Here is an 11779-nt window from a genome sequence, read left to right as displayed (position 1 = left end):
AGTCCCATGTCTTTTAGGCATCTTTAAGATCATGGAAAAGTCCTCCATTACACTGTACCAACAAAGGTACGATTAGTTTGAGAAGGAAATCATGGATCTCCTGGTGATAGACCTTTCTATGTCTAAGTTAGCTGAGGAGTCAAGTGAGATAAGATGCGTGTTGGACCTGGTATCCATAAGTCTTTCAATATTATGGCAATCCATAGACCTTTGCTTGAGGGCTTTGGGGGAATATTGGTCCTTCAAAAATATCTTATAAAAATGTTATTTTTACCAATGTCCCTTAAATAGAGTCTGTAGCCCAAATACAAGACATAATACACCCTCTTAGTCAAAGGCATGTATACTCCATCTGAACTAACTTCAAAGTCTCAGTCACTTAATACACTGTATTTGGTGGAGGTTGGTGCAAAGTATCAGGGGGCTGTAGATGAGGTCCTGGTTGGTTTTGCTGGTTATACCATTGGTTATAGTTCTCAAGATAGCTTGGGGAAGAACAATGAGGAAGACTTTGTTGCTGAGGGGTTCTGCTTCTACTATGCTCCCACATAGGTGGAGATGAGGGAGAATTGCAAGCCATTGAATCACTGTTGTTGGGGCTGTGCTCCAGACCGGGACCCTCACCATTCTTGTAAAGTTTCTTGAATTTTGACCTCCGGTTCTGGAACCAAATCTTGACCTGAAGAGCAAAAGTAATGAAATTATTAGATCACTGTAGATTGTGAACACTTGTTTTTTCTAGGAAACTGTAAGAAATTACCTAGACCAAATTTTTTAAATGGCAGTTTTGTATGGTAATCTTTGAAGTAATGTTATGGTTATTTCATAATAAAGTGTCATATTATGCAATGGCAATGTAATCTATATTCTATAATCTATAATCTAATGTAAAAAATGCAAATCAAACACCATATAGTACATGACAATCTCTTTATAACAAAGCTATAGTCAGCCCTGTACCTCACATGGATCCAGAGAGCTCCCCATTCATTGCTCTGCTAAATTTATATCAAGCTGGCAGCCTTTTCTGCTGCAGCTCAGGGGGCATTTCCATTCTGCTTCAGCTTTCACCCTATCACAGCTCAGGAGGCAGTTGAAGGATGAAACTGAGCATGTGCGGCCATCTCAGTGAGCAAGACAAAGAAATAAGAAAAAACAAACAGTAGATGGTGCTATACAGATACATTTTATTAAATAACTATGCTAAATTTTGAAATATATGTTATTATAAAAGTATTTAGATCCAAGTGCTGTTTTGAAAACTGCAAAATATTTTCTGTGGGACAACCTCTTTGAAATTAGCATTTTGCTAACAGCCCTTAACACTTGGATTGTCATTACCATAATCACCCTAAAGGCCGGTTTACGCAGCCCAATGGAGAAGGCGATTGGTGGCAAGGGAACATTTCTTCCTGACAACTACCTGCTCGTCAGTGGAGAAGAAAGCTCTATTTACATGCAGCGAACCCCTCCACTGTATGTGGACAAACGATCACTGGTTCTTGTGCTCATAAAGAGTCACTGTTTCTGGGCAGCAGAGTCCTATTAAGACAGCATGATCTGCTGCCCACAAACAATGGTATAGATGTCCACATAAATGATTGTTTCACCTATTTCATGAGCTCATTCATCGCTTGTCCCCAATAATCTACCCTACAATCGCGGAGTGTAAACAGGCCTTAATGGTCATCTTTATCTCATGAGATTTAAAGGGATTCTGTCACCTCCCCTCAGCCAAAAAACGATTTAAAAGCAGCCATGCAGCACAGCTTACCTGGATTAAGCTGTGCTCTTTTATCTTGAAATCCGTCCAGCAGTTACTGCAAAAAACGACTTTGATCGATAAGGAAATGTGTCCTGAAGGTGCCCAGAGGGGCGTTTTTTTCTTCTTAGTGAGCCCAGTACCGCCCCTCTTTCAGTGCCCAGCCCGCCTTCCTTGTACTTTCTAACCGCCGCCCCCAGCCTGCCACAGCCTCCCCTCCCTCTCCTCCCCCTCCCTCACGCCGAACGAAGTCTCGCACAGGCGCAGTACCCACTGAGGGCTGCGCCTGTGCGATCATCAGGAGACTGAGGGCGGCAGCTTCATCTTCGTCACTGGGCATGCGCCGAGCCCAGTGACGTCCGATGTTCACTCTTTCCCTCAGTCAGCCTGGTAGGAAGCGCAGAGGATTGCCGATCGGCTGCTGCACCCTGCGCTTTCTCCAGTCTGCCTGCCACAGTGAAGACGGCCAGCGATTTCTTTCCCCACCCTCCATTCAGGAAAGAAATAAGTATTTGTTTTTGCTCAGTGAAAATGTATAAATTCAGTAAAGCTTTACTTAATATAATAATACCTAATTCGCCCCAACAAATACTTATTTCTTTCCTGAAGGGAGGGTGGGGAAAGAAATCGCTGGCCGTCTTCACTGTGGCAGGCAGACTGGAGAAAGCGCAGGGTGCAGCAGCCGATCGGCAATCCTCTGCGCTTCCTACCAGGCTGACTGAGGGAAAGAGCTAACATCGGACGTCACTGGGCTCGGCGCATGCCCAGTGACGAAGATGAAGCTGCCGCCCTCAGTCTCCTGATGATCACACAGGCGCAGCCCTCAGTGGGTACTGCGCCTGTGCGAGACTTCGTTCGGCGTGAGGGAGGGGGAGGAGAGGGAGGGGAGGCTGTGGCAGGCTGGGGGCGGCGGTTAGAAAGTACAAGGAAGGCGGGCTGGGCACTGAAAGAGGGGCGGTACTGGGCTCACTAAGAAGAAAAAAACGCCCCTCTGGGCACCTTCAGGACACATTTCCTTATCGATCAAAGTCGTTTTTTGCAGTAACTGCTGGACGGATTTCAAGACAAAAGAGCACAGCTTAATCCAGGTAAGCTGTGCTGCATGGCTGCTTTTAAATCGTTTTTTGGCTGAGGGGAGGTGACAGAATCCCTTTAAAACAAAGACCAGACATGAGCAAATTCTTCACACAGCCTTTGGCGTTTGATTAGGAGCTTCTCCAATTTATCCGTTCAAATTTGACCAGGGGCAACATCTTCATAGGGATTGTATTTTCTACCCAACTTGTGTAGGTTTCCTTCCACATTCCAAAAACATATTGATATCTGAAATAGCCTTCTATTAACTCAGCCTAGTAAGTGTACGGGATATGAACATTATTAAATATGATGGCATAGGCAACAGACAACGTTCACCTTATTGGGACAGTAGACTGTCCTTGAGGTCCTGAATGTCTCTCAGTATTCTGTCCTGAGGTGCATCTTTACAGTGACAGGTTCTGTACATGTTATCATTTGTTGTTCATGTCTTTCTGGGAAGTGTTTTGCTTTCTCTCTAGATCCTTCCTACCCCCACACTCGCTCTACACCTCTGTCCCGATTTCCCCCGCCCTGTGACTCATCCCAAGCTCTTCTCCAAAAGGACCAAACCCAGTTTCACAGCAACATTGTGTTTTATAAATTAGTATGAGGAAGCCTCAGGATACCACCTCCCTGACCATAAACATCGACCCCACCCTGACATCTCCTACCCTTTACAATACCTCAGCTGACTCTTTTCAAAAAGGACAAGGACAGTATTCATCATGCATGTGGTGGGACAAGATCTTCATTACCCACACAGATTTCCAGCCAACTTCTAAGCGATTAGAGTTAGACAAATATAAATCAAAATTGTTGTGTGACCAGTTTATTGAACTGATTAAAGCATGCCTCATCTAGCAAAAAATGTATCTAAAAATTTGGCCATATAATAATCATTATCATTATTTATTAATGAACCAATAAGATTTTTCCTGATCAGATATAATCTGGCCATAAACATTAGGTAATTGGTAATTTAGACAGGCTTGACTAATATGTACTAGGGTCTCCTGACCCTCAGTGACAGCAGATGCATAACTTTTTTGATATGATGGGAATAATTTTTCAATAGGGTGTGGTAGATTTCTATTAGTTTAAAACAATCATATCAGTACTATAGGATTATCCATCTGTTAGATTTCAATACCAGCAAATATGTTTGGCACATTATTTGGCTGGGTACAACTAGTACTAAAACATCACTTGATTACGATGGTCCTATGGAATCCAGTGGTGTCATCAGCTACTTAGCAAAATGGTAGTTGTGCATATTGATACACACCACCGCCCTTCAAAACCCAATAGCTGAAGTGATATGGATAGAAAAGTGGTCTTCTAGAGGGCTGCAAATGGTCAATATGTATAACATACGGTGGAATTGAAAATCTGTCACAGGGAATCTGAGATGTAGTCTTCTGAAAGAGTTGTTTTTAGAGAGGTTTCATTTTATATATATATATATATATATATATATATTAATAAATAAAATAAATAATATATATATATATATATATATATATATATATATATATATATAGTGCATTCTGAAAGTCACATTTTGCACACATTGTTATGTTGCTCCTAGTGCTAAAATAAAAAAGATCACGTTGTCTTGGCTGTGTGCTTAGGGTCATAAGGGGATTTTTATCAAACTGGCATAAAGTAGAACTGGCTTTAGTTGCCCATAGCAACAAATCAGATTCCCCATTTCATTTTCCAAAGGAGCTGTGAAAAATGAAAGGTAGAATCTGATTGGTTGCTATGGACAACTAAGCCGGTTCTAATTTATACCAGTTCGATAAATCTCCCCCAATGTCTTGGTAAACCTTCAGTCCAGTCTGAGGTCCAGAGCACTCAGGATCACGTTTTCATTTAGAATATGTCTGTACGTTACTCCATTCATTGTTCCCTCATCTCTGCCCATTCTTCCTGTCCCAGCCGCTGAAAAAGACCCCCACAGCATGACACTGCCACCACCATGCTTCAATGTAGGGATGGCATTGGGCAGTGCCTGGTTTTCTTCAAACATAGTTCTTAGAACTGAGAACAAAAAGTTCAATCTTGGTTCCATTAGACCAAAGAATCTTGTTTCTCACAGTCTCAGTCTCTTAGGTGCTTTTCTGTGAACTCCAGGAAGGATTTCCTGTGTCTTTTACTGAGGAGAGGCATCTTTCTGGCCACTGTGCCATAAAGCCCAGATTGATGGAGTGCTGCACATCCCCTTTATACCCTTTAAATCCTGTGTGCACCCCCGCCAATCTGATATTGATGACTTATCCTGAGAACATCTCTAAAGAAGAGCATGTTTAAAACCACTGTGTCATTGCTATTGGGTATAATTTAAGCTCTATACAAATCTATGACAGATGGGAGTTGTAACAATGTATCTGTTTGTGCTTAGTTTCTCCGCTCCACCCCTCCCTCTAGAAACTGTGTATAAAGGAGAGCAGTGAGAGCCCTTAGTATTCTGCAGTTAGGGAACAGTGCTCAGAAGAGGACACTCTGCCAGACTATTAAGTGACTAGAAGAAGATGCTGAGGTGGAGATAATCTGCCACAGAACCTGGGCCTCCAGCCTTTGGCCAGGGTACCAGCCTTCTTAGAGTTAGAAGAACAGCTAGCTCAGATCTTTCCTCAGCATCAAACCCTTCTTCTGCCAGGGAGGAGACTGTAGAAGCCAGCCCTATGCCTCGTCTGTATTGTTTAGCACCTGAATTCCTACAGTGAAAGAGGCACACTGGTTAAATGCAGACCCTGACTCTCTGGACTTATTTTCCATTTGGGTGCACCACATTTTAACATCCCTTCCAGAGAGCAGCAACACGTGGTGACACCTCAACGTTGTCCCGGTGACCCAGTGTAGCATTGGGGTCAGACCAAACATGGCCACTGCACTTTCTTGATCATCTCACTCACCAAGGCCCTTTTCACTTGATTGCTTAGTTTGGTGGGGAGGCCCGCTGAATTTACTACAGGTGGACTCCAATCAAGGTGTAGAAACATCTCAAAGATGATCAAGACAAATGGGAGGTCTGAATACTTATGTCCATGTGAAATTTTACTTTTTATTTAAAAAAAATATTTCTAAAATTCTCATTTCACTTTATCATTATGGAGTACTTTAACACAAGACCGCAACATAACAAAATGTAAAAAAAAGTGAAAAGGTGAAAAACTATGCAGACATCGGTTAGAAAAGGACTAGGATTTAGAAACACACAGTCCTATATATTTTAAGCTACAACAATAGAATCAACATTGTACTTTTTTTTGTGGGGAGGGAAGTATTTCATCAGCAAAATAATAGCAATGAGGATAAATTAAAGAAACCCTTAAAACTAATTTATTGTGTCATTTAGTGCAGGGGCCTGAACGGGTCAAATCTGACATAAAGATTCAAAAACCACCAAAGAGACAATCACTGTGTCATGCTCCACCCCGCACATCCTGCCTTTGGCATAATACCAGTTTATCAGTTTTACTTGGAGTGTTCCTTTAGTACATTTGGGAAAAAAGTTGTGCAATGCTTTCTCTGTTGAGAACTACAGTATATGTGCACATATATTATGCTATGATACACTAATTTCCATTTACCTGTGCCAGGATCTGGTTCTCAATTTTTCTTATGCAATGCCCATAAAATACCCAGCACTGTTTATTCATGTGCCAAAGAGTATTACTTTGATGTATAGGCCTATTGCACACTCTGCCGTGTTACTACATATTTGAGCAAGATTAAGGTTCTTTCTATACATCTGCATGCTACGTTGCACAGTACCTAGTTCTTGCCACGTGACTTTTTTTTTCCGGGGCACAGCTCTGTTTATTGCTATGCTGCACAGTGTGTTATTATATACTGTTGTTTGTTATTACCTGTGTCTGTGTTAGTCCCAGCTGAGCTGCCAGTTCTGCTCTCTCAGGTAGCGCTAAGTACTGGGCCTTCTGGAAACGTCTCTGCAGTGCTGCTAGCTGGTAGCTAGAGTAGATGGTCCTTGGTTTTCGGACCTTCTTTGGTTTTCCGTTGACCATTCGTACCTCAGTTTCAGGTTCCTCCTTTATGGAAACTACAAGGAAGATACAGGAGGACTGAGAAATGAAGCATCTAATTTTTCTTGACTCTTCACACTATACAAAACTATAAAATCTTCCATATGGTTGACCCTACCATAACTCACTCGGTATTGATCAAATGGGCCAATCTACTACTGCTTACTCCTGTTTTTGGTGAAGTAGAGTTTTCAATAAATACTTACCTTTCAACCCCAACAGAACAAAAAAAATGCAATTCAGTCCATTGTCCAATCTTAGTCCATCACAGGATCACTTTATAGAACCTTTTGGTTTCTTGGTTACCCTTTACTGGTTATTGCCCCTACACATTCTTAAGAATATCATCCTAAGAAATATTGTCTTCTGTATTGTCTAGTTTACTTCTTCTCAGGTGCCTTTTACCTTCAATGTTCTCCAGTATTGCAATTTGTTCTGCATATATCTTAGGATTGGCCAACCTCAGACAGGACCACTGAACACTCAAGCTGTTATGTCTCTATATGCATTTTTTTTTTCTAGACCTATGAAATATCTCAATATTATCTCCTGTTTGCTTGTTTCTACTGCTTAGTCAATATCTCCTGGCCATACACTACCTCAATTAATACCATTCAGTTTCTTTAGGGGTGTCCAAAACTTACTAGTCTTGTGGATCCTTAAACAGTGAATAACCATATTGCCCCATATAAATTTTCCCCCTCTATATGGATGCATGATGAAATTTTGTTCATTTAACTAGTATACCATAGAAGTATAGGTCTTAATGTTCATAATTCATGATTCATGTCTTTGTCAGCATAGCAAAAGTCATACGTTTACCCTAAATTTAAGTGTAACACTTTATTTAAAGTATATGCACCTCCTGTCTATTTATGTCTGTTTAGACCCTTTGTCTCCTAATTGGCCCTGTCTGTCTTGAAAACTCCTAAAGTACTGTGGGTCATTGTCTGAGTATAACTTAGGGGCACATCTGCCTACCATCTTTTTCTCTCAATCCTGAGCTTCACAGCCTACAGTTTTGCCCTAGGCATGTGCTTACTAAGCCACATTGATGAATACAGTCCTGACATTAGTCCAAGAGCCCTAAACACGGAGTCTACATAGAGCTTGACCATTCTTTGCTTTAAGAAACTCTATTGTTTGTCCTATTTACCAGGGTCTACTAATCAAAAGACACTTGAAATGAGGAGGTATGAGCATCCCGGCAAATACAACCCTGAATTTACTCACATATAGAAGACATTTTTTGGGGAAATTTCTTTTCACTTCTACACATTCCCAACCTTCACCCTTTCTACTTTGAATAAACCTGGTCCTCACAACTGATGGATCCTTCCAATGTGATACAGTAATCTTTTAGAATTAAGGAAATCCTACTCTATGGATTAAAATACTATGACATTGAAATTTGGGGACCTTATGATTATATTTACAAACCTGGAAATTCTCATGAATTCGCTTTCCTAAAAAGAACTGTTGAACATAGACTCCATCATTTCATCACCCTATCTGTAATTGAATCCTATGTCATATAAAACCAATATTCAACCTCATAGTAGTACCATGATATCGTAGAGGAGCTTTATAGCAATGCCCTATAGATGAACTGTGTTTTATGTTAACAGTCATGATCATCAGTCATGGCAAAATGATAATTAGACATTATAAATCTGTGCCAATACCTATAACTGGTAGACAATTCCCCTATAGACGCATGGTGTCTCATTACTTCTGGGTGAAATTTCCAAAGGATACCACATGAAAGTCAATGGAAACCCACATTCTTGTCTTAAAGATGCCTTAGTAGCAACTTCAGAAAAAATGAGGGTTCATCCAAATATTCCAGCTATACATGGATCCTACAAAGCCAATAATAACACTGAGAAACCAGATATACTGAATCAAGAGATACCCAAGGCTTAAATACTGGTACAGACAGCTTAGTCATAGACAGTCTGGATATAAGTAGCGACAGTCAACCCGCCTAGCTTTAGCCAGATACAGACAGTCAGGATATAAGAAGATCAAGTCAGACAGCTTGGTTGTCTTCAACTTTTCGCACACCTTAGATGTACAGTAGATAGACAGACAGCTGGGATATGGGCAGACAGGTAAACAGGAGCTTGGGATTAGAGAAGAGACAGGAAGGGAGGGACGTGGTACTTTACAGATAATATATGCAGTAAAGGTGAAAATTCACCCTGATTAAAGCGGCAGACAGAAAGGCAGCCAGACCCCTGTAAACCCCTCTCCTCATAAGCTTCTGTCAGTCACATATAGTGATGCAGATTTTAAAGTTATAAAAAACATCATTGATATAAGTCCCATACAGAGCCAACGCAGCTTCTATGAAAAATACCCCATATGTCTGTAGTTTGATGACATAAGTGCTGAAATGTTAATTCATACTCAACAGAGTATGCTTCACATTATATATAAAGAATAATTAACTCTCATTAGGGACGTCTTTTTTATTTTCTAAAGAACCTATTGCAAGTTCTGCTGGAAGATCTTGGGTAGCTACAGCCATGGGGTTTTATAGGGTTTTTATGATAACTTCTCCCCCATCAATGTCAGCAAGAGAAAACTGAGGCAGAGCGATAGGGTAGATGATTTGTCCCTCACCTGTAGCTCTCCTGAAGTTACAGAACTATAACTCCCAGCATGCCTCCATCAAAGTACGCTGAGAGTTGTAGTTTCACACTATTGGAGAGCAACAGGTTGGAGACCACTAATATAGATGATCAAGGCCAGACCAAAGCCAATACTATTGGCAAATGTGAACATACCCTGAGTCAATATGCTTATTCATTTTATTGCATTATTTTCAATGCAGGCAGTTGCTATGTCCAATTCCTCCCATATAATAGAAAGTATAGAAACGGCTTATACTTTCGCAACCCCAAAATCAGAACCTGATGCAACCAAACCCATATAGAATAACTAGGCTAAATGACGGCTATAGGATGCCAATAGTTAACATAGGCTATAGTGCTACATGTTGATTTTTTGTCGTCTTTATCCTTTTTAACTTTTGTTGTATTTTTTTCTCATTTAAGCGTATACACTCTCTATACCACTCTCTTTTCCACAGTGCCCTTTCCTGTCTGGCTACTTGCTTCCGTATTCTGTCAATACCCCCACTATGCATTGGTAACTTGTCTCCAGCCGATTTCTTCTATGTGACTTTTTGTTGTCTTATTTGTTACAGTATCTTTTTTGCCAACCAGTTCCGCTAAGACTTCTTAGATGCCCCTGTTTCCTTAGCCCGTTCTCCTCTTTGCCCACATGTTTTCTGGTTTGGCCCTGTTGATGGCTTCTTAGTTGCCCATCTTTTGTTTGATGCGCTTTGGCATCCTTATCCTCTGCCATCTCCTTCGGTGCCCTGTCGTCAGCCTCTTTCCCACTCGGCGTCCTCTTTTTACGCACCTTCTCACGTCATCATGCATATTACCTGCATCCCTATACAAGAATTCTTAAGAATGGTACTTCTGGTTTGTCCATCAACTTCCATGTCCTTAACATAATAGTATAATAATTATATTCCATCTTGAAACAGATGTAGGAAAGCTGAATAAGTTTGTAATTTGGAACATCACATTGTACTAGCGCTATGTGTTATCTCAAGTTTTACATAGGACTGCAGGTATACCTTCTGCATTACTATGTTACGTCTAGCATTGCATAGGACTGCTGGTAAAACTATTGCATTACCACAACTCATAGATAAATGATGGCAAAATAACATCATTCCACGGCAGGCAATAACAAATTTAGCTCAGCTACATCTGCACACAAGTAATTATTTTAAAGCTGTCATGTAACATGCATCTAAATGCAGAGGTACAGATGTCAGCACTCATCTCTACGTACCTGACTCTGGGGCTGGGGCTTCTCGGTAATGTCCATAAGAGCGGTATCCACCTCCAAACTGATACTCTTCTTTGGGCATAAAGCCATCTGATCCCACCAGACCGCTCAGATTGAACTGGCTATGATGGTGGTAGCCGTACGGGTTGAGTGACTGAGAGTACGCCTGACTCTGGTAGTATTCATGTTGGCTAGAAGCCATTGGACCGCTATAGTAGCCCATGTCCGTAGCGGTGGACTCAGGTAGGGTGGGCGAGTCCTTGGAGTGGCAACTCAATGAGGTGCTCAGGTCAGTTAAAACGGCCATCTTCTTCTCATAGGTCCCACTCATGTTATTTAAAGAAGATGCGAGATCCCACCAGACCTTCACACACACATCCCTGCTGAGCCCTTATGCACTTCTCTCGGTAAAATAAAACCAAACCAAAGCTCCACAGACCAGTTCTACTCCATAATTATAGGGTAGAGAAGGGAGGGTCTCGCATTCCTATTGGCTCCAGGAGGAAAGCCTTCCAGGCAAAACAGATTTCTAAACCAGCTCTATATTTATGGCTCAGCTTCTTGTCAGTACAAAAAGAAGAGAAAAAAAAAAACACAGAAACACACACACATACATATATATCTACAGTATATACCGGAACAAATGTTTATATAAAGAGCCAGCAAGTTACAGTGTGCGGGGTGCAGGACAGCAAACCTCTGTCTAAATATACGCTGTATCCACAAATAAAGAGAACTGGCAGACGCAGCAGTGCTGAAGTTGTTGAACTATTCCTTTTTGTGCTTTATGGTCAGTTACGGTTTATACGTAGTCCTACGTGAAATCAAACATGACACATTGTGATAATAACATGATTTAACTGACTCGGCTCTGCTACATAAATGCGCAAATTAGTATTCTACTATGTATCCTGTGCCCACAGAGAAGCATACATATCTGTAAATATTAATACGCACAAAAAAAACATAAATGTGTTAGGATACATATACATTGGACACTCCAGCATGGGATAATCTA

At 41.1% G+C, this 11779-nt stretch overlaps 1 protein-coding gene across 1 annotated transcript; it reads right to left on the bottom strand.

The window, feature by feature from the left end:
- Nucleotides 1-237: 237 nt before the first annotated feature.
- Nucleotides 238-11195, bottom strand: DLX3 (distal-less homeobox 3). The gene is made up of 3 exons (XM_044298710.1): nucleotides 10765-11195; nucleotides 6715-6905; nucleotides 238-679 (listed from the first exon to the last, which is right to left on the bottom strand). The coding sequence occupies exons 1-3, from the start codon at nucleotides 11090-11092 to the stop codon at nucleotides 380-382; spliced, it is 819 nt and encodes a 272-aa protein (XP_044154645.1). The 5' UTR covers nucleotides 11093-11195; the 3' UTR covers nucleotides 238-379.
- Between the last annotated feature and the right edge of the window lie 584 nt (nucleotides 11196-11779).

Source organism: Bufo gargarizans, chromosome 6, assembly GCF_014858855.1.
Source record: "Bufo gargarizans isolate SCDJY-AF-19 chromosome 6, ASM1485885v1, whole genome shotgun sequence".
Lineage (NCBI taxonomy): Eukaryota > Metazoa > Chordata > Amphibia > Anura > Bufonidae > Bufo > Bufo gargarizans.
This window is presented reverse-complemented; position numbering and strand designations above follow the sequence as displayed.

Excerpts from the sequence above, each read along its gene's own strand:
- DLX3 (XM_044298710.1), bottom strand. The coding sequence starts at position 11,092 with ATGAGTGGGACCTATGAGAAGAAGATGGCCGTTTTAACTGACCTGAGC. Across the intron at positions 6,906-10,764 it reads AGCCCCAGCCCCAGAGTCAG|TTTCCATAAAGGAGGAACCT; the intron begins GTACGTAGAGAT and ends TCTTCCTTGTAG. Across the intron at positions 680-6,714 it reads TGGGACTAACACAGACACAG|GTCAAGATTTGGTTCCAGAA; the intron begins GTAATAACAAAC and ends TTTGCTCTTCAG.